This window comes from Spermophilus citellus (assembly GCF_964194105.1).
Source record: "Spermophilus citellus genome assembly, chromosome: 9".
Classification (NCBI taxonomy): domain Eukaryota; kingdom Metazoa; phylum Chordata; class Mammalia; order Rodentia; family Sciuridae; genus Spermophilus; species Spermophilus citellus.
Genome location: NC_138191.1, coordinates 92122255 through 92145964, shown reverse-complemented (window position 1 = coordinate 92145964; position 23710 = coordinate 92122255). Strand labels below are relative to the sequence as shown.

The following is a 23710-nucleotide window of genomic DNA, read 5'->3' as shown; positions in this document are numbered from 1 at the left end:
TGATTGACTAAAATATGTTTTGTTTTGCTTTTAAACTGACTGTGCATTAGTACCAACTGGAGATCATTTTTATAATTGCCATTTATTAGACTTCCCCCAGAATTCCTGTTCAGTTGTCCTTGGGTGGGGCTAGGGCATCACCATTTTGTTTTTTTAAGAAGGTTCCTTGGGAATTATGGTGTTCGGAGCATCACCAGGTACAGATGAGTGGACAGTTAAAACAACAGGAACAGACATCTGAAGTAGAAGAGAGTTCCTTATTAACACAGTCGAACACACCGCTGGATGCCATCTTCCAGGGTGGAATTGTCCGTCACCTGTTAGCAGGTCCTCTATTAAAGAGGGAACTAAGTTGAATCCCTAATTATAAGTGTTGAAATAACTTTATTCCACCTGAAAGGTTGAAATGTACCCATTCATCAGCTGTACCCAGCTGCAGGTGCCCACACCAGTTTCTTGCCTTTCAACAGATTCTATTAGGTCGGATCCTATCTGAGGTGATTATCCTATGCTCAAAAATGAAATTAGAATATTAAAGTGGTTTAAAGATTCTTTAAAGACTGCTTCTGTCTACTAGGCAAGGATCCACTCTGGGTTGGTTGAAGAAAAGGGAATGGGGTCATGGAGATGACAGATAACCCCAATCACTGTGAACACCAAATCCACAAGATTGGTAGAATGCTGTCATCTTCAGATGTTAACCAAAAAATTAAAAACAAAATAAATTAAGCAGCATAGTTGAGAACACTATACATGACTGTGTGATGAAATAGTCTTGTTGTTAGTTTCTCCTTGGTCCTTCTTGCTTTGAAGGTCAGAACAGCCCCTGGGTTGGATCCACTGCAGTTGCTGCTGCTTCCTGCTCTGCAGCCTTTAGGCTCAGAGCCTAACTTTGGTTGTATCACCCCAGTAGGGAGCCCTTTGGAGCAGGGGATCCCAGGGTGATAACTGGGGCTGGGGAAGGAGCAAGTGCCCATGCATCTCTGTGCAACAGAAATTTCATATTTGGATGTTTTTGATGGTTCATAATAACTTTTTTGTCCTCGAGTGTGACAGGAGCATATCCTATGAGTTGTTCAAAGTTTTAATTAAGTGAATACACAGATGAGTAATTTGCCCTTGGGTAAACTGTGCAGCTCAAATTCTGCTCTACCAATTCTGCCTCAGATTCTCCTAAAATACAATGTGTCTGGCCTGTGCAGTTTCACATGCTGTCTCTCTTGTCTTGTGCCTCTTTCCTCATGTCCCTTTCACCTGATTCCCACTGGCTGGTCATTTAAGAATTAAATAAAAGCTCTCCTGCCTCCTGAGATCTCTCTGTGCAGCTTCAGAATTAGTCTTGTCTGAGCTGCACCTGTTTCGAAGCCTAGCACTTCTGTTCGGGCAGTCCATGCACTATATAGACCCTTTCCTCTCAAACACAAGCTCCTGTGGGCAGAGACTGAGGCACATTTTTGGGATCCCCATACCCAGTATTGCACCTGGCATGTAGTAAATGCTCAATAAAAGACTAAACAAAACTTTGGTTGAATCATTTACTTGTGATTTTTTTCTATGAGAACTGAAAAAGGATTAACTTCTCAGCTGTTGTCGAAAATGAAAATAACTATAATAAACACAGGAAAGTTATTCTGTACAGTTCTCATTGTGTTGTTCTCACTACAGAAGCTGCTGATTGAGAAGCTAATTGGCTTCTCTTTCCTCTTGTTGGAAGTTTAGGAACATGTATTTCTGTTTTGAGGCAGTTGTGGATACATCCTCTACAATGTTTAAGAAACAGTACTGATTTTGCCACCCACACATGTGTGTACCTATGTGGGCACATACCCACATTTGGATTGCCTGATGGTTCCTATAGGACCTGAATGTCATTGTTTTTTATAAGCTGTACAGATAATTCTCATGTGGGCCTAGGGCTGAGAAGCAGAACCTCCAGCAATTCTCTTATAAAGTAGAAGCATTCTGCTGTTAACAAAAAAGATTTTTGACACACCTGTGCTTTATCTTATTTTCAGAGTATTTTGAAGCTGTTTTGGGACCTAAAGCCTTTCCAATCAGGCAAATCAGTGACTGAGACTTTGCAATTTATTTCTTATTTAGATATTTTCTTAGGTTGGCTTTTTAAAATTTTAGTTTTAAAAAGATTTTTCAAAGATAAACAGGCTTTTGTGTACCTTTTATGGACTTAAGATAAAATTAAAATTTTTCCTTATTTGCATTAGGTCTTTTTTTAAAAGAAAGGACTATTTATAACCATACTGCTCACAAATTGCTTTTTTGCTTTTTCTTTGTACACACACACACACACACACACACACACACACATACACACCAGTAGTAATCTGTGCTGTTTTACATTGGCTCACCTGTATCATGCCATGTGGATTATGTTTAATTCCAGTTTATTCATTTTACCAGAACTCTGCACAGATCTGGGTGCAGGGCACATGTGTATTTCCCAGCTGCATGTCACTGGGCACATGTTCAACTCCTGCATCTCAGTTTGTTGTTGAAAAACAGGAAAAATAGTATTCATAGTGGAGGGGTTGCTTTAAGGATTTGGTGAGTAGAGGTGTGCAGAATGTTTAACACAGGGCTTGGACGACAGCAAACACAGATGATAAACATTTGCTATTAGCCATATATGTGGTTGCTGAAGTTCTTTTGCCACCAAGTAAAATAATGTGTGATGGCCCCTGATCAGTAGCTGATGGCCCTGTTGGGTTGTCTTTCCCCTAATCACCTCTCAGGTACGTTATTGCCATTTCCTGTAGGATTTGTGGCTGTGGAAGGAATATAGCTTGCTCATCAGGACATGGTGAATTTAAAGGCTAGGGAAGAGAGGGAGGGACTGTCAATTCTATGGGGACAGCATGGGGGAGATTAGATGTGAGGGGTAATCCTCTTTTCCAGTGGGTTTGATTTCTGTTCCTTACTATACTCCTGCAGGTCTACCAAGGGACAGGGACTTGCAATGTCCCTCATGTGCATTATCATTTATTTAGTGAATGAAGGCTCTTAGTTATTCCTTATATGCTATTCAGCATTGTTATTCCCTTTGTACAGATAAGGGCACTGAGGCCAAGAGAAGCTTAATAACCTTCTTGCATTCACTGTTAGGTCAGCCTGATCCCAAACTCCTGTCCTTCCCCTTCTACCAAACTGACCATTTGAATGGGAGAAAAAAAAACACCTAAATGGGCCAGTTTTAATAAACTGACTGTAAAAAGTGAAAGTGGAAGCAGATAAATTCCATGCTTCAGCTGTGAGATGGATTACACCATCAAAATAATTCCCCATATTTAAAGGAGGCAAATCTGAAGATGGAATATGTCAGTCTTGTTTCATAGGCTCTTCTCAGTGTGCATTCAGAGGTGCTGTTCTAGAACACAAGAATGAGAAAGGAAGGGAAAAAGTTGAGGGAATGAATGATTAAAATAATTAATTGGTAGCTTTCATCTGGTTTTAGTGTGGAGGGTTGGCCCTGGAATTGTGGTCAGGGAGCAGGTGGCTGAAGGGGCATATGGTTTGTGGGTCTGGGCATCATAAGCCTTGCAAGTGTCCTTCCACTTTTATTCTTGACCTACTAGATTGCAGAGGTTATGCAGCATACTGCCCCAGAATTCATAATTGCCCCTTTAAGGAAAGAAAACAATGCACATCTATATTCACTGCTCTCTGCCTTTGTCTCTGTCTCTGTCTCTCTCTCACTTTTGTTAGGGGATTCCCATCGAAATGTCATCATGTGGCTGGACCACCGAGCAGTCAGTCAGGTGCATAGGATCAATGAGACGAAGCACAGTGTCCTCCAGTATGTTGGGGGCGTGATGTCTGTGGAAATGCAGGCCCCAAAGCTTCTCTGGCTAAAAGAGGTGAGTGCATAGGGATGAGGGGAGAGTTCCACTCATTGTGGGTCTGTATTACCAGACACCTTGCTATAAAGTCTTCAGTGTTGGATTTTTCTTAGCAACCCTCTGAGGTAGGTTGATCCTTTTGTATTGATTAAGTTAAAGTTAAGTCACTCTGTTTTTTTTTTTTTTCATTTTTAATTGGTGTATTATAGTGGTACATATTGGTGGGATTTGTTGTTACATATCTTTACATACACACAATATAACAGTATAATTTGGCCAATATCACTCCCCAGCACTTTTCCCTCACTCTTCACCTTCCAGTCCTTGGTCCTTTACTTTACTGATCTCCCTTTGATCTTCATGAGACACCACCCCTCCTTTATTTTCCTTTTTCTTATCTAGCTTCCACATATTCAAGAAAACATATGATCCTTGACCTTCAGAGTTTGACTTATTTCGCTTAACATAATGGTCTCTAGTTCTGTTCATTTCCCTGCAAACGATATAATTTCTTTTTTTCTTTTGGGTATATGTACCACATTTTCCATATCCATTCAGCCATTGATGGATACATAGGCTTGTACCAGTTTGACTGTTGTGACTTGTGCTGCTATAAACATGGATATGCATGTATCAATGTAGTATGATAACCTTAATTCTTCAGTATAAATACCAAGGAGTGGTATGGCTGGGTCGTGTGGTGGTTCCATTCCTATTTTGAAGAACCTCCAAACTGATTTCCATAGTGTTTGTACTAATTTGAAATCTCACCAACAGTGTAAAAGTGTTCCCTTTCCCCCACATCCTGTCCAGCATTTATTATTACTTGTATTTATTATATGGCTGCCATTCTGACTAGTCTGAGATGAAATATAATTTTAGTCAGTCTGTTTCTGTGTGCTTAGTTCATGTCAGGCACTGTGATAGGTATTTTGCATGTTACCTCTTCAAATCCTAACCACCACCCAGTGAAGTAGGTTTAATTTATTTATTTATGATAGGGGCTCTGTTTTGTAGACAAGGAAACTAAAGCTCATAAGAGATAAACCACTTCACCCAAAGTGACACAATGAGTATGTGGCAGGGCTAAGATTTGAACCTAAGATTGGCTGACTCCAAAATCAATTTTTTTAAGACCCAGTACTCTGTCAAAGTTCAGAGAGGTTAATTACTATTCCCATTAGAAAGTGGCAGAGCTGGGATATAAGTCCAGATACTCTGGCCAGACCCCCCCCCCCTTTTTTAATACACTTTTAGCCCCAAATTATTCATCTTTGGCCTTGTTGACATTTGAGGATATCTCTTTCTCACCTCATCTGCCCTTGGGGTTTCACATCGGTGAGTGATCTGGTGATCCTGGTCAAAGTGCTTGCAGGTGTTCCCATTTCCAGATGTGAGGACTCCTTTATGAAGTGTGGAGAGTGGTGATGTCAGCTTAATGGTTCCCATTAGAGATGGATGTGTGCAAAAGTTCAAGTCCTTTGGAACCTTGGAGACTTGAAAACCCCTAGGTGGTCTGGTGAACAGAGAATCCATCTAGTGAGCAAGACATGGGGTGATTCATTCGCTGGCTCTGGGGTTGCAGGTAGGCTGACTCATCAGTTATTCAGATTGTGTGTGGAGGTGGGGGAACTTAAGGGTGCTTGCAAAGGTGCCCCTGGGTTGTCACTGGGGAAGAAGAGGGGGAAGGAAGAAGAGATTTATTAATCAAAGCAGGCTTGGCTTGTTATCTCTATTATAAGTTTTAATCTGCAGAAAGGCTGTGACTGCTAAGAGTTTGAAAAAGGTTTCTTGGGGGTCAAGGGTTTCAGGAATCCAATTCTGACTCTGTCATCTGCATTGTGTGCCGTGGGCAAGCACTTCTTAGCCCAGGCCTCCCTTTTTCCATCTATAAAATGAGCAAGTTGAATTAGATCAGTTTAAAAATCTGATCCAGATATATGCGGAAACATAAGTTGGCATACAGAACTGCTCTGTCCCATGTGTTTTATAGGCCCTGCTGGTTTAATGCTAAGAACCTTTGCCTAATAAGCAGCACGGGGAACTGAGACTGAGACTGAGGATATGTGGTTTCCCAGATACCTGGTAGATCCGGAATTTAAGTCCATGTCTCCAGGGGCTCCATTCCTAGCTCATTTCATCATGTCATGCACTACTGAAATCCCTCTGTGAAGCATGACACTTGGGATAGGACCAGGAATGAGGACAGTGGTCTTCTTTGATGTGACCTAAACTTACTGCAAGAAGAGAAATGGGTTGGATGCATTGCCTCTTTTTTGGCAAGACAAGAAGAAGAGCTGTACTGAATTAAGTGAGGGGGATTGGGCAGATGGTCATGGATTCATATCAGAGCCATACTGAACCCCTGTTGTATTCTTGGCAGCTCCAGCCATGTTTTAGGATCTGTAAGAACCAGGATGCTTGCCGCTTTGCATTTGAGATCCATCTACACTAAAGCCCATAGAAAATAATTAATTCTAGATTAGGGGGCAGTATTTGTGAACTCCTATGAGCATCTTCTATTAATTAATTTATTTTAAGAAATCAATTCCCTTTCAGAATTTTCTGAGAAAGGCTCCAAATATTGCCTTTCTACTTATTCGCCTACTTGAAGGTAAGCCTCAAATCCATTATATATTTTTTGTTGTTGTTTTTGCTTTTGGTAAGCACGCACAGTAATTCCTGCAGAGAATCCCTTTGGTGTTAGTATGATTGCACATTCATAATTAAAGATATTTTAAAAATCAGTTTTAGTAACTTCTCAAAACCTGTCAGGATGGCTTATAGGATGTGCTTCCCAAACTTTAATGTGTAAATGAGTCACCTGGAGATCTTGTTAAACTGCACATTCTGATTCAGTGGCCCTAGGGCAGGGACTGAGCATTTGAGAATTTTCATATCTATCAAATTGCCAAGTGATGCTGATGTTGCTGGCCTGAGGACTTTTAAAACAACTTCTAGTTCTAAAGGTTCTGCCCTTGTACCCAGGAGAAAAGCATCCACTTGTGCAGAATCAGGAAAGGGCACCTTCTTTTTGATGCAGGGATGGGAGCCAGGAAAGTTAGATAGCTATAGTGGAGCAGTTCAAGTACAAATTCAAGATCAGAACATGAGACTCTGCATTCTAAGTTAATTGAGCTGTTATTTATTTACTCTTTATTCAAGTCTTAACTTCCTAATCAGAATTTCCAAATCCTGAATTCATTCTATGAACTAGCAAATGTGCTAGACAATAGGGCCATGGGGACAAAAAGGACTCAGCCTTATCCTAGAGGTCCAGAGTCCACTGTGTGCAGTGGCAGGGGCATGAATAATGGAGGGGAGGGGAACACCCACCAAAAGATAGACTAAGCATGGTGATACAGGGATGTGTAAAGTGCTTTGGGAGAAAATCATTTGCTTTCTCATTGCAAATAGTTTGACATGAGCCTCAGAATATGAGTGGAGGTTTTCCTCGTAGGGAAGACAGGAAGGATAGTCCAGAGAGAGCCCATGTCCACTTACGGTATGGGAATTCAGTCCCAGGGAAGAGCTGGGGGCTTTTGGTGGGTGTAGTAGTCGGTAAGGTCAGGTAGGTAGCCTGGGTTCAGTTGTTAAGGGTTTATTTGGTGATGGATATTGGTTGAAAACCATCCACCCCCGGCCAGCTTCAGGGGGGGGGGGGCGCGGGTGGTTAGATATGGGAGAGAATGTCTTAAGTAACTTTGGCAAGGGTATGGAAATTGGTATAGGGGTGAGAAAATGTATAATAAGTTGAATTTTCTCACTTTGCTGATGATAGCAGGTTGATGGCTTTGCGCTGCTCTTAGGATAAATACCAAAGTTGGCAATTTAGACCAGATGGTGGTATGTGAGATCATTTTAACCTCCCTTCTCACCACACTGGGTGTCCCTAACCTCCTGGCTCACTCTGATCCATCCACAGCAATCCAGTGAGAGTTCCTCAAACACAGTCAGCTCTTTGCTACCTCACAGTCTTTACTAGAAAATGGCAAACTATACCCCTCCCTCATTCATCCTGCAGTTACTGGATGGCTTGGTGCTGAGAATGGTTTTACATTTTCAAATGGTTGAGAAAGAATCAAAAGAAGGATATTTTGTGACTCATGCAAATTATATGAAGTTAAATTTTTAGTGGCTATAAAGTTTTATTGGAACACAACCACCCTCATTCCTTCCTATATTGTTTGTGGCTGCTTTTGCTTTATGTGACAGAGCTTAGCAGTTGAGACAGAGACTCTATGGCGTGGGGAAATAAAAGTACTATCTGCACCTGTAGAGAAAATGTTTGCTGATCCATACGTTTGACAGTGATGTTTCTCCTGCCCAGAATGTTTTCTCTACTCACCACTGATTCCTCTTCATTTATATCTCAGCTTTATTCATGCTTTCTTAGAAAATCTTTCTTGGCCCTCAAGTACAAAGTCTCTTATCATTGTATTCTTAATTTTACTCCATTGACTCTTTCCTGAATTGTGAAGATGCCGGTTTGTAAGGTGATTCTTATGATGCTTGCCCCCCAACGTTATCATCCATAGGTGAATGGAGATCATGTCCATTTTGTCTATTGTAGTGCGACTAATCCTAATCAAATGGCTGGCCTCTGGTAGCTGCTAAACACATATTTTTTTGAATAATTTGAGAGAGCAGATAATAATTTGTAGTCCAGGTGAGACCTAGTGAGGCCTAAACTATGGGATGGGAAGATGAGTTCCAGAAATCTCTAGGGGATTATACCAACAGGATTCAGAGACTGATTAGATGAGATTTGAGGGAGTTGGGCAGAATTTGGACTTCAGACATCTTAGGAGACAGAAAAGATGTACTAGGACCACTGTGGCTCTTGGGCAAAGCCACTTGGGTCCTAGTCTTGCAATATGAACTTTTAATCATGTCCTTTACATTTAAGGTTTATGTGTTTCAGGTTGATGTATATCTTCTTAATAAGAATTGTCAGATAAAAGGAAAATTGCCATTTGAATTTTTTATAACCACCAGCAGTCTGGCTTTTCCATTTGGTCTCAATGATTCTGACTCTCATCTTAATGAAGGCCAAATGTAAATTAAGTTCGTCAGGCTGGAACAGCTGGAGTCACCTATCTTTATAAACATGAAACATTGTAGGATAACAAGGTACAGACTGAGGAAGGTCAGAAAAGTTAACAGGCTGATGTTGAATCTGACAGCTCAGTGTTAATGGAAGATAATGAATGGGGGCTTGGAGGGGAGATACTCCAATCTGACTTTTAACTCATTTCCTCTTTTTGCCATTGTCAGCAGAAAAGAAAAGAAATGGAATCTGTTCCTCTCACCTCCAGCCCCTGCCCCTGCCCCTCTGCATCCATTCGGCTGATAACATACAAGAGACTAAATGAGCCTGCTGGTCTTACTGTGCCTTTTCTGGTGCATGTAGAGTCTTTGGAGGATCCTGGGAGTTGGGTCCCAAGAGAAGTAGTCTGATGACTTCCTGCCAGCTGTGGAAGGGATCAGTTGAGTGTTTTGCAGTAGAAACTGTTGAAAAGAAACCCTGCTGGAGATCAGCAAAACCTGGTTCTTTTAGTCCTTTCTGTATAAGAAGCTTGGCCAGCTCATTTTTAATGCCTTGTCTGGTTTTATTCTTTCATTCTTCTTGATAATATCTCATCTTTTCTCTACCTTAAGGTTTATTCTAATCTTTAAACTTAATGAAAGATAAGCAGTATAATTCCTTTCTTTAAAATCCAGTCTTCTTTTTAAAAAAAATCAAAGGTGGAAACTATAATCTTTCTCAGTTAGTCTGAATAAATTTTTATGAATAGTAGAACTAATAAAAGATACTGAGAAACATTGGGAGATATAACAGACGTATAACAACAACAACAACAAAAATATAGGATTTAAGCTATTTACACTGCCCTTAAATCTTTCTCTATGTCTCACCAATAGTGAGACCTTGAATAAGCAAAATCAACTTCTCTGAGTCTCAGTGTGCTGGGCTGAAAGATGAGGATAATAATATCAAACTTGAGGAATTATTCTAATTTTGTGAGGTGACTGTAATGCAGCTTACATAGTAGATATTAAATTTTATTTTATTTTTTCAGCCATTGTGTTTACAAATGTTTTCCCTTACTGGTGGCCATTTCAGCAACATGCTACTAACAAACAAGAGAATTTTAAACATTTGAGTATCTTCCTTCATGGAGTGGGCCATAACAGGTGGGGTGTCTTTCTGTTTCACTAATAGCTAAGGGAAGCATCTAGACCCTACACCAGGATGTCAGAGAATCTTGGAAAGTAGACAGTAGAAGAGTATAAAACTTATTTTCAGAGGCATTCATCTTCTTGATCAGTCACATGTGATGTGTGATACCTACACCAAAAGCAGCCAATTTTGAGCTGAAAGTTCCTGATTTACTATCTTCTGCTTGTTTCCCTAAAATTTACCAAGCTTCCAGTTCCAGAATTGTTTTTAATTTTCACAAAGATTATTTTATTATCTTCACATGGATCATATGAGATAGATATATTTTTTTACAGATGAAAAAACTAAAGTTCAGAAAAGTGCAATGACTTATGTTCTCACACCAGGTGAGCATATGGGTATCAAAGCCCTGACATGGCTCTATTCCCCTGCCCACTACCTATGGAAGCCTATGAGGTTCAGTTTGGGAATCAACGATGGACTCTACCATTAAGAAACTGCAGTCTGATTAGATGAGAAAGATACAGATCAACTAAGCATAAGAACAGAATAAGAAAACAGATACAAGTAGGAGCTAATGTGTATATGGTCTTATCATATATCAGCACTTTCGTGAGTATTTAACTGGTGTTAACTTATCTAATGCTCATAGCTACCCTATGAAGTAATTATCATCTTTCACAGATAAAAAAAGAAGCATAGAACCTTTAAGCAACTTATCTAAGGTCACTCAGATAGTAAGAAGCAAGGCAGAGGTTTGAACATGAGGATTTTATACCCAGAATGTAGGCTAATCACCATTTGTAATGCTACCCTGTGTGTTTGTGTGCCAGATTCTATGTGAACTGGTTCAAGAGAAAAGTTAGTAGAGGATTTGAGGCTGAGAATAGTGGGTGGCGGACTCATGTTTTCATTTAACGCCTGTGAGTGTCTCCTATGTGAGACACTATGTGACAGGTACTGTGGTAGGCTTTGGGGATTCCAAGAAGGAGAGAGACGAGGGCCATGGCTTCTAGGAACTTCAAGTCTAGTGCAGAAAGGGAGCAAATAGACCAAGAAATAAAGATATACACAAATAAATTTTGTTTTCTGGAAAATGCTATGAAGGAAAAACACAGATGAACAGATTTGGCATGGGTAGCACAGGTCTCTCTTGGGAGGTTTTGTTTAACTAGCATGATGTGATTTTTCAGGGAGGAGAAGCAGAAGATTGTGTGTGTGTGTGTGTGTGTGTGTGTGTGTGTGTGTGTGTGTGTGAATAAAGCACCTCATGAGATCAGCAAAGGAGGTCAGCAGGGTTGGGAGGGTCTGAGCAGGGCATGGAGTAGTAAGAGATAAGTTGGAGAAGTGGGAAGAGCCAGAGCATGCACAGCCTTGAAGCCCTGGACAGGAATTTAGATTTCATTCCAAGAGCAGTGGGAAATGGTTGTTGGATTTTAAGCATGGGTGTGACACAATCTGTTTTATGACTTTAAAAAAATCGTTTGGCATATATGCTAGGTAGATAATAAATATGTGTATAGCAACAACAGAGTTTACATGTTGTGTTAAAGGGAAAAAGCTCCAAGACTGAATGTACAAGCTTATAAGTACATGTGGTTTAAGAAATTGTCCATATAGGAAGAAGGACTGACCACAGACACAAAAAAAATTAATAATGGGACACTGGCCATGGTTGGAACAGTTTGCTACTGAGATAGCACAGTGTTCATTCTTTTATTACTTCTTAGTAATTTTCCATTAAAAAATAATCTGTCGTCATAGCCAGCCTTTCTGGTTGATACCACTTCATTATTTAGCAAGTGATTTTTTTTCCTTCTTGGGCCTACTTTCTCAAAAAACACTTCAGAATTTCACCTAAGTTCCTCAGTGACACAGTGTTATCACCCCACTACACAGATGAGGAAATTAAGGCTTAGAAGGCTCAAGCAGTTTCTCCAGAGCCACATAAGGGAGGGTAGAGCCAGAATGCCCAATGAGTCCAGTACACTGAGTCCAGCCCGATGACAGCTCCAGGGCTCTGACCATTGCACCTCACTGTCTGTTCTTAAAGGGCTCTCTTTCCTTCCCACTTACCAGGGCCATAAGCTGGCAGCTCACAGGCTGATTGTGGCCCCCAGGAAAGTTTGATTGGACCCACCCTATGTTTGGAGGCCCCAGGGAGAGGGGCAATTTCAAATTAGTTTCCACCATTTAAAACTAAGAAATTTCCCGTAAAAATCCAGATTTTCTGCTTCTTTAGAAAAAAGAATGAAGGGCCCTGGCAGTCCCAGGCCCACATTTCCATGTGGAAGGAGCAGGCTGGCGCTGAGCAGGGGCTGCCCTCTCTGGAAGGGGCTGGCATTCTTCATTTCACAGAGGTCTCCACCCAGGCTGCTTCACTGGTTTTCCTTTCCAACCCTCCCCTTCCAGGCATTCAAATTTGAGACCCAGGCTTTGGGAACTTATTCAAGGAATCCATCATTACTTTTCCTATAACAAATGCTTAAGGCAATGGAAAGACTTTCCAGATGGCAAATTTTTTGGTCAAAGGCTCTTAACGATTCCATGCCCATATGCTGGTATTATTTCACACCTCTGCGTCTTGCTCATGTGTTTCCTTTTGCCTGGCAAACAGAGTAATTTCTTCCTTTACCTGAAGAACATACTAATTACTCAAGACTCAGCCTTCACCCACTCCAGGAAGCTCTTCTTAACTCTCCTTCCAGTGTTGACTAGGGTCCTGTCTTCTGCTTTGCTTATGATCATCTTCTGCTGATCACCACCCTGGAAAACATTATACCATAAGGCACCTTATTTATCTTGTACCTAGCATATAAGGCACTATTTAGCCTCTAATGTTAATAATTCAGTAAATAGTTTGATAGATGGGCAAATAGATGAACTTAGTGAATCATCTATGATGCCATTTTTGATTGCTAGGTGTGTCTGTCCAAGTTAAAGGTCCACTGCACGCCCAGCCTAAGTGAATTTCTCTTCCCACTGTGGCAAAGGCTTGGAGCATTACCACTCCTTTCCACCCAAGACACCCCCGTCCCCTTGTCTGCAGTCCCATTACCTGAATCACAGCTTATTTTGTGAATGGAGTGAAAAAGGGCCCTGGGTTGCAGCAGAGACACTCCCCTAGGCCTCTCCAGGTCTTTGTACTTCTTAGTGCATACCCATTTTTACAGATGCTCCCTTCACCTCCCTCTCCCACCCAGGAGAATCTAAGACTCATCTACTAACTCAAAAAGCCTCTCTTTGGAATGTTTATGGGGGGCTGTCTATGTTGGGACTAGATTCCCACAGCCTTTGAGCACAGAGGCCGGTACTGTTGGCTGCCATTGGGCATCTGTTGTGGATTTCCTCCCCCGGGTGGTCTGCTCATAAACGGGGCTCATAACTAAACACAGAGTGTTGAGGCTAACATCCTGCGTTCATCTACCTGGAGCAGGAATCCTTTCCTTATCCTTCTTATATTTGCATATTTGATTTATGCCAAATATGTAAGGTATTTCTTTAGTTTTATAGCCCAACAAAATGATTTTAAAATTCAGACTAAGAAAAACATGCTACTCTTGATATGTAGTAACATTTAATAAATGCCAGCTTTTCAATTTTTTAAAATTTTATTATTATTATTATTATTAGTTGTTCAAAACATTACAAAGCTCTTGACATATCATATTTCATACATTTGATTCAAGTGGATTATGAACTCCCATTTTTACCCCGTATACAGATTGCAGAATCGCATCGGTTACACATCCACTTTTTTACATACTGCCATACTAGTGTATGTTTTATTCTGTTGCCCTTCCTATCCTCTACTATCCCCCCCCTCCTCTCCTCCCGTCTCCTCCCATCTTCTCTCTCTACCCCATCTACTGTAATTCATTTCTCTCTCTTGTTTTTTTTCCCTTTCCCCTCACTTCCTCTTATATGTAATTTTGTATAACAGTGAGGGTCTCCTTCCGTTTCCATGCAATTTCCCTTCTCTCTCCCTTAAAATGCCAGCTTTTATTATGAGACCTTTTTTTTTTTGTATTTTACTTTATAGGTTATGGTTAGCATTGACATATATTCTTTTATTTGATCTATAACATGGCCCTTTGAGATAAATTTTACCGTGTTCCACATTTTAAGATGACTATAGTAAGCTTCAAAGAGATGAAATTACTTGTCTATAGGGTTGAGGACTGGGTCTTAAGGAAGTTCCTTTTGGCCCTGTTTTGTTTTGTTTTTCTGTGACACCATGTTGCTTCTTCATTTGGTTTGTTAGATTCTTAGCACTATAATTTTCATGTCTACAGGAGGCAGACCTATGAGTGCCATGCTAAAGACCTGTCTGGCTAGCTTGCTGCCAGCCTTCTTGACTACTGTTCAGGGCCATCAGCCCCTTTTAGGAGTTTTTAGTGTTAGCAGAGAGGTGAGAGAAAGATTGATACATTTGTTTGGCTTGATGCCTGTGTGGTGTGATTGGATGAAAAAAGAAAAATGAACAGAATTCTTTTTTCACAGTGGCTTAAATAGAGGTCACACTTCTGGGAGGAAATACTATCTTCATAAAAGACAACACATTTAAAGTAATCATGATATAATAACTTGTTAACATGTTGACTATCACCTTAGGAATCTGAGTCAATAGAAACCAGGGTCAATAGATTTTGATTTGGGCAAAGGGGGCAGCAATACAGGAGTCGAAAAAAGATATTAAACAGGGCACTCTTCTGCAGGGGTAGAACTTATTTCTCTGCACATTTAGGTTGCTTTAGTTTTTATTTATTCCCCCTGTTGTCTTCAGAGTGAAAATAATTTATACTATTGTAAGAATATATTCATTTATTCAGTGAAATAAACTTTTGTTGACTAATTACCACATACAAAGCACTATACCTGCAATGGAAAGACAAGAGGGAGCCAAGCTTACCCTTTATCTTATAGCTAAACTCCCACATCTACGACAAGAGCAAGAGGCTGCAAAAGCCATTTTTTCCTCCAGAGATATTATGTCAAATTTCAAACATAAAGAAAAGTGGTAAGCATTCTGCAACAAACTCCCAGAAGCACCATCTAGATTCTACCATTACCCTTTATCTGGACCTCTCTGCCTCCATCAGTACATCTGGAGATTTTAGAGTAAGTTGGACATTATTACACCTGTAAAAGCAGTTTGAAATCTTAAAAGCCCTTTACCTTTGTGAGATATTTAATCAGTTCTAATTAAGATATTAACCCTGTTTGTTAGCTCTCTACAACCCTGACCAACACCTACACTAGATTTTATTTACTGTCCACTGTACGCTTTTTATATCTTATTTAATTCTTATGAAAGTCAGGCAAGGAAGATGTGATCACTTTCTTTGCTGATGAAGAAACTGAGGATGGAGGGGATTGAGTATATTACTATTTGTAGCTGCTAATTCTCCTAATGCTGGAACACAATCATGAGTTTTCCCAAATAATTTCGGAGGTTTTTTTTTTTTTTGTATGTGGTATTGAAGATCTAACCCTTGTCCATGATAAGTGCAGGGCCTTGTCCATGATAAGTGCATGCCCTGCCCCAAGTCTAGGCTTTATGACTATAAGAAATAAATTTAAATAGAAATTATAGAGGATAGCTGGTTAAATTCTAGCCTTCATCAAGCAAGATGCCTGTGTCCACAGATGAGACCCCTAGGTAAAGAGAGTGAGTTATCATTATTTAAGTTTCAAATCCCAGAGAATGTATCTGTCCATCCTTAATTTTTAAGATAAATATATGAACTCATAATAAAAGTTATCCAGTTTCTAAAATTTAGATGTCCAAAGTTAGATTCACAGTTAAAGAATCGTATTTGAGATTGTGCTTCACAAATTTTAACCCCAAACTTTTGTTTATACCCCAGTACCTTGTAGTCACCTCTTAAAAAGATGTATTCTTCCTTTCATTTGCATTCCTTTAAGTATGTATATAACTAAACTAGTTATTTTTTAGCCTCCTGTGAACCCAGTAGCTCTGGAAGTACTTCTGAGCCAAGTCCTCACTCAGAGTGTATCCCTGTGTGTTGAGCTTTGACCGCTGTGCTGGTTGCGTGATATAGTGACTGCAGGATTTCTGTAAAGGCTGATGGGTGTCTGAAGCCTCCCTGCATGGAGAGGCTATGGATTAGGTGAGATCTGTGAATGACTTTAGTATTGAGAGAGAGTACGATCTCAGCTCTATGGCCCTGTCAGTAGCCATACCCACATCCTTTCAGAATGCTTGGTGTGGCCTCTAGGCCTTGTAGTCTCAAACAGCAGTGTCGTTGGACTTAAAACTGCAGAGGGACTGTTCAGAGGGAATTAAGGAGCTGCCTAAGTGGCTCTGCCTTGCCTGGACTCTGCTTCTCATTATGGCTTTGCTCCTGTCTGAACTGTGTCCCCGCCCCACCCAGTAATGCCACATGTGTAGAATCTGGGATATTACCCAAGTAAAGTGAAACAAGCAATTAGGAAATAAGAGCTTTCTTTCTTTTTACCAATTAATTATTCATAATTGTATTGATAATAAGGACTTTATTTTTTTCTATCATTATTTTTACTCTCGTTACTTGACCACTGATTCGTGAAAAGTTTTGATCAGCCCATGTTTTTGGCCTTTGGGAACAGCTGGTGTATATGACCCCTGAAGTTCTTCTACACCACTGGCATTGTGTGAAGCTCAGAGCTGTGGAGAGAGTCAGACAAGAGAAAAGCCTCCTGCAGTTGTCTTGGCATATGGCCATGTGGTCTGGCCTTGGCCAGGGGTCAGCGGCAAACCAATGGATCTGAGAAGGAGAGTGAATCACTGTGCAAGTATTTATCAGGCACCTCCCACGTCCCGGGAAGCAGCAGCTGGACAGTGGGGTGGGAGATTGGGTTTGGAGTTCAAGTGGTCAGGGTTTCTCCCCAGAATTTTTGCCTACTATCTGCATGAGTTGCACAGTTCCCTTCACTATAGTCCCTTCACTATAGGGGTAGGCACATTCTAAAATAATTTTGTTTAAACTTTATGGACAGCTTGGAGGGAATATATGGGGGGGAGAGAAAGTGATTTTACCACCTTGACTATTTTATTCATTTGCAATTAAGCTTGTTAACACTATATAATGAAAATTTAGAAAGCAGTGTTATAGTTTTAGATTAGATTTAAATCTGAAATGTTCATTAATAAGGGTAAATGTGAATATTCCAGAAATCTCTTTAAGCCATCTGACCAGAGCAAGTGTTTCTGAAAATTACCTTCATTTGAAAGATATTGGCATACATTTGAATTAAATACAAGAATTTTTTAAAAAAGAATTCCCTATTTAAAAAAAACTATTTTTACTTAAAACTAAAATAATTTTTTAAAAAATTTTGTTTTCCAGAAACAATAATAAAGATGTATTAGTCAGCTTTTCATTACTGTAACATATGCCTGAGATTAAAAAAAAAAACTCAAAAAGAGAAGTTAATCTTGGCTCAGTTTTGGAAGTTTTAGTCCATAGTAGCTGTCTCCATTGCTACTGGGGCTGGGGTGAGGCAGTAAATACATCATGGTGAGGAGCATGGCAAATGTAATTGCTTGCCTCATGGCAGCCAGGAAAGAGAGAGAGAGAGAGAGAGAGAGAGAGAGAGAGAGAGAGAGAGAGAGAGAGAGAAGCATGGTCCCAATATCCCCCACTCAAGGGCACTCCCCCAGTGACCTATTAGGTCCCACTTTTTGAAGGTCACACAGTCCTTTGGATGATACTTCAAAACCATAGAAAATAGAAACAAGATATTTTGCAAAATGTGGACCTAAATAAGCCACTGTAAAAAAGGTAGACTTACTTTTAACCTCTTCAAAACAGAGGCTACTTTTTGTTCTTCAACCTTCAAAACAAGGTGAAGAACAACCAACATATAAGCAACCTTAAGAAGGGGGTTGTCAAAATGAAGCTTCACTGTTGAACATGAACTCCTTAGAAGATTCCTGTTTGAGCAGGAGCAGGCAAGAGCAGGGTGAGTGAGGCTCACCTCGTGTAGCTAACGGAGGCGTAAGGCCAGGTTTCTACTCAAATCTAACTCAAGCTATGCTCTTTCTGCAGCTCCCAGAGCAAGGTTGGGGGAGAGAAGGAACCAGGGAGAAAGCAAATCCATCCTGAGATGCTCCAATCAAATGTTGTAGAACAGTTTCACTTGTACCTCAGCAGTACCTTGGATGGTACTGTCTTTACCAACCATCATTCTTAGGATGATGGCTGTAAGAATTGTGGTGCTCATCAGTTCCTGCCAGAGTTGTTCAAGGGCTCTGATTCATTCAGCAAATCTTTGTTGGAAATTTATTCCAGTTAGTTTGTTAAATATTGGGAACATGGCAATAAACAACACAGAGCTGCTGTCCTCAGGTTCTCCTATTCTGGAATAGAGATGGGTGAAATCACAGCAGTGTAAGTGGAGTGGAAATTTGGGTAACAAAGCCATGTTAGGATAGAGAGGTGAGGAGGTGGTGACATGTTGGTTAGCAGGCCATTGGCTGAATTGCGGTTAGATCATGAACACCTGGGGTGGGTGGTCTATAAACGGGATCACCATGGGGCTGCCACTACAGTAAGGTGGGAGCTTAGAATGTGAGAAAGTAGCACAGTAAGCCAGTCAAGTCCCTTTTATGTATTCAATACTGCTTATGATGGAATATTCTTTTGGGGCATTATGGATAGAGCTCCTTTACCTATCAGCCACAGACAAAAAGGCAGAAGCCATTTGCTGCACATTTTCTGACTTTCCTAGCTTGAGGACCTGAATTTGAAAACTTGGGAGATGAGCTCTCAGCACTTTCAATGCAGAGTCCTCCCTGGCAGACAGAGAGGCTCTCCTCCTGCAGTCCCCTTGTGCCCCCAAGGATGAAGCAGTGGATTAACCACTCCTGTCCATGGGGGTGGGGCTGAGTGACCAGCCTTTCCTCCTCCTTTTAGGGGCGTGTGACTCAGAGACAGTGACATCAGCCATGACTTCATCCACCCAGAGGAAAGAGCATGCAGAAGGAGAGCCCGTCTGGTTGCTGCCCTCCCCTCCCCATGTTTTATCTTGTCTAGGACATTGTCATGGTGCTGCTATTGTGCTCCATGTTTTTTTTTTTTTTTTAAACCAGCCTTTTTTGTCATTCTCTCTCACTTCCTTTTTCCATCTTGGTCATTTTATTCATTCTCATGTTTGACCTATTCTTTCCCTTCATCCCATCTTCCCTTTGCCTCTTTGTCCATCTTTCGCTTTTATCTTATCTTTATTCTTAGCCTCTTCTTCTAGTTTTTCTTGTTTCATTTTCTCTCCAACTCATCCTCCTTTTTCCCCTTCATTTTCCATTTTTCCCTTCCTTTCTCTCTGCTTTTCTGCTTTCACTTTGTCAGAAATGTACATGGAAATGGATCTTCCTGCCTCCCCACTCTTCCCAGGATTCCTGCTATGTTGTTGCCATCCCATCCTCCCTAAAACACATTCACAAATCACCCTCTGCTCAAGAACTGATAGTGGATCCCATTCTTTTCTGACCTGAGCGTCTAACACAAATCCAGATTTGCCTCTGACATTTCAGCACAGTCTCTCAGGCCCACTTATGATTCAAGTCTGTAGTTATGCTGCCTCTAGCTCTTTTCCTCAGGCAGTTGCCCCACCTGATGGCCTCCTTTCTCCTTCCTTGCTCTTTGCCTTCTCTGCTTATGCAGATCATATACTTCCTCCTAGATAACTTCTCTCCTCTCCCTGATGCATGAGAAAGTGTATCTCCTTGTGACCATGCAGAGATCTTAGTTTATAAGAATTTGAATTACTCTGTATTACTTTTATCTTTCTCTGGAGTGTTTCATATGTACAAATTCTTTGTTCTACTTAGCCAGTAAATAATTTGAAGATTGGGAACAGGATTTTGTGAGTGTCCCCAGGCTTCCTATTTAATCTTCACAATCCCCAGTTCTCCAAACTGACTGGTCCAGTGGCAGTTCTAGTGGAGTGGTTCAGGACCAGCTACTCTGCACAGTGGAGCCTCTTCTCCAGAGCCTCTCAGCGGGGATGTATAACCCAGCACTGATATTGCATAGCTGTGTGGCCTTGGGTAAGCTACTCAACTACTCTTTATTTCAATTTCCCCAACCTCTGATGATTACTGATGACCATAACAGTACATGTGCCATAGGTTTGTTGAGAGATCCAATGAGCAAGTGTATGTCAACTGTTTAGAACAGCATCCAGCACATATTAAGCACTTCTTAAATGTTTGTTTTATTATTATTTGAATATTAGTTTCATCACACTTTTCCATCTTTGGAGGCTGACTCACCTTAGTTCAAACCTCAGTTCTTCTACCTACCACCGGTTATGTTAGTCACTTAATGTCTGTGGGTCTCACTTTGTTCATTTACAGCAAAGTTGAACTCACAGGCTTACTGATTGGATTCAGTTTACTGAGTTTTACATGTTCATGTGTCTATTCTGGCACATCTCCAGTAACTGTGAGTCTCCTCCATTGTCCATGCTCTTCTCAAAATTGTAAGTGGGCCTCGATCTCCCCTAGTAGGCTCTTGGCTCATTTTTAGGGAAAGAGGATAATTTATTCATCTGTATCCTTAGAGTTAATATCAAATAACTAATTCTCAAATGAAATATCTGTCAGCCCTGGTTTGTGGTCAGGTGTGTGCTAGTATGCTGGGGGATGATGAAGTACAGAACTGTCTAGCTGCTCACAAAGCTCTGAGCACCTCATACAAGGACTCTTGACAAAAGATACAAGATGCGTTCCTAGAAGCAATATTTTCTATGAGATTGGATCATTATGGATCCTTCACAAGAAAGAGGTTATGAAGTTCTCATCTTATGTTACTGCTCATGTTATGAAGGAATTTCTCAGATGTCACCTTGTTCATTCCCAATAGGAAATGACTGCAACAGTTGCATAAATGAACAGGTTAGGATGTTCATACCCAAGTAAGCAAGTCCCAAGGAAATGCCAATTGGGAAAGTAAAGAACACCCATCTTTTCTGGGTTGGGGATATGTAAAGATGTATAAAGTTTGCTTTGAAGGACATTTGGGGGAAGAAAAAAAAAGGGGGCATCCATGCGAGTTAGTTTGGAACTAAGAGTGGGTTGTCCTCAAATGTCCCAAAGCACTCCAATTTGATGGAACTCTTTTTCCGCTGCAGTCCCCCTCTCTGTTGGCACTTGGCAGCCATTCAATGGTGCTGCACTGACCCAGGAGTCTATGCCAGGAAGTGAATGAATCCATTTTCCAATTAAAATGAAACTTATCCAAAGGACCTGCTCACCCTGAGAGGAGAAATTTATCTTCCTGGCAGTAGGGCTTGGCTAGAATATGTCTTTGCTCCTGAAACAGACTGAGAAAAGCCATTAACTTGAATGAAAAAGGAGAAACTGGGACAGTTATTATTCACAAGCTCATTCATTTATCCATTCATTCCTTATTTTCATTTCCACAAACTCTTATTTAGTTTGTATATCTCTGCTCATTCATTCATTTATTCACTCATTCAGTTAACATTACTCATCATCTATATATCAGATATAATGCTTGGTCCTAGGAATAGAGGGATTTTAAAAACCACACTTCCCGCCTTAGAGGAGCTTTTAGTCTAATGAGAAGGTCAGGGATGTGAACAGATGATGGGAAGTGCAATGGTAGGCATATTCAGAGTATTGTAGGGGCACAGTACAGGGGCATCCAGCTCAGGGGAGCAGGGACAATTTCATGGAGTGGATACCATCATATTTGAGTCCTAAATGATGAGTATCTGACTCTTAAAGGGCCTGAAGAGGTGGGAACAATTAACTGTGAATTTAAATTGGAAGGATGATTAGATGTAAAGGATGAGAGAGAAGAGAAAGACGATTACTCCCTTGTTCACCAGACCAACAAACAGAAAAATCAAGGAGAAGGAAGCCATTCAGGAGAAGAACACAGGTTCTGCCTTGGACATGTTGAGTTGGAGGTGCAGGGGGAACACCCAGGAGACATGTCTCAGGAGAGTTGGAATCGGAGTTTGAGATTTGGCATGGCATTCAACTTGCAGTTGGTTGGAATCATGGGAGTAACCTTGAGATTCACCAGGAGCATGTGAACAGTGAGAGAGCATATGATTGAGGCCGAGATCCTGGGGAGCATCCACATCGAAAGATGAACTAAGAAAAGGAGCTCATGAAGGAGCCAGGAGGGTCTTGATGAGAAGGGCAGGAGGGAATCCTGGAGAAGGAGGTAGTAATGAAGATCTCCTCCCCTCTCCACTTGTCCACATGTCTTCTTTCTTTTGTTCCTATTCCAAGACCCTCTTACTCTTTCCAGAACCTTCTTTGCATATTAGTACTCCCTCCTTCCCTCCCTCCTGTAGATAAGACCACCAAAAAAGAGTTGTCCTGTCTAGGTCACATGGAATCTCTCCTGTCTGCTTGGCACTTGTGCATTTTTCATGCTTTAGGGAGACAGAGACCTGAACTAACCTTGGGCTGGACGTTAAGAGATAGAAAGTTTATTCTGACATTCTGCTTTCTGTCCTTGACCTTGGGACCATCATGGTCCCTTTCTGGGTGTTAGTTTCCTAATCTGAAAAGTGAGGTATATAATTTCTTTCCTTCCTTGCTTTAAGGAATTATACAGCTCAGATGAGATCATGCATGTCAAAGTGCTTTGAAAAATATGAAGCTCTGTAGCAGTGGTGAGTGAATCTTGTCATCTTATTTCATTTAATGTTCACAACATCCTTTGGGATAAGTGCTAGTAATATTGGCTTTGAGGAATCTGAGGTTTTGGGGTATTAATTTTTCTAAAGCCACACAGCTTTAGGAAATGATGAGGACAGCTCTTAGACTCAGACATGCTGGACTTTAATGTTCTTTGACTTCACATTCTATAGCCTTATTTTCCTGGTACTTGAAGTGGTATCACTCTCCTGGACAAAGTCAACTTTGCTGAATCTGATCAGTTGTCATGCAATTGGTAACATTTTCATGGTTGGGAATCAGCTCTAGTGTGGATGATGAGTTTATCTGTCAGTACAAGAGCAGAGCTTTGGGGAGGTAGGGAAAGGATTGCATTTAAGTCTAGCTTTTGAAAATGAATTATATAATGAAATTATTTCATTTTACAAATAAATCATATGATGGCACAGTTAAGCAAACTCTTCTCTAATGGGAATAATCTGTCTCATCAGTTCAGATTTTTGTTTCCTGGGTATCTTTCTCTACAGTAGCATTGATATTTATTCTACTTGACCTTTAGGCTTTAGCAAAAATCTCCCCACCATGAAGTCTTTTCTAGCCATCAAGCCCTTTCTCTTCTCTGAACCCTGTGATTAGTCATTACGGGCATATATATGACCACACAAAATATTATGATGAAGTTGAGGCTGACTCACCAAACCTTGGTATCAGGCTCATTACATTATTGTCATACGTCATACTTTTAATTACCTTTGCCTTTGTGCACATCTTTCTCCAATTCCATTGTAACTTGCTTTTGAAAAGGATTAGCTTTAATTTTTTTTGTACCTCCTGAAGTTTTGTGTGTTTTTTCCCCATGAGTTTTTCTTGTCTTTTGTCTTCCAGAAGTTTGTTATATTGAGGTAGATCAAGGTACATGAATATGTAATTCAGATACAGTGTGGAATGCAGAAGTGAGATGGTGGGGGTGGTCTCCCAGCAAGGGTGACTTCTGAGGATTAAGGA

General features: G+C 40.7%; 1 protein-coding gene across 7 annotated transcripts in view; it reads left to right on the top strand.

The window, feature by feature from the left end:
• The window catches only part of FGGY (FGGY carbohydrate kinase domain containing), a 413229-nt gene that overhangs the window by 33531 nt on the left and 355988 nt on the right, over positions 1-23710 (top strand). For all 7 annotated transcript variants that reach the window (XM_081308911.1, XM_081308913.1, XM_081308910.1 and 4 more), the window contains one exon: positions 3721-3872. In XM_081308911.1, coding sequence (XP_081165037.1) covers positions 3721-3872 — 152 coding nt within the window. The remainder of the gene's footprint in view (positions 1-3720; positions 3873-23710) is intronic.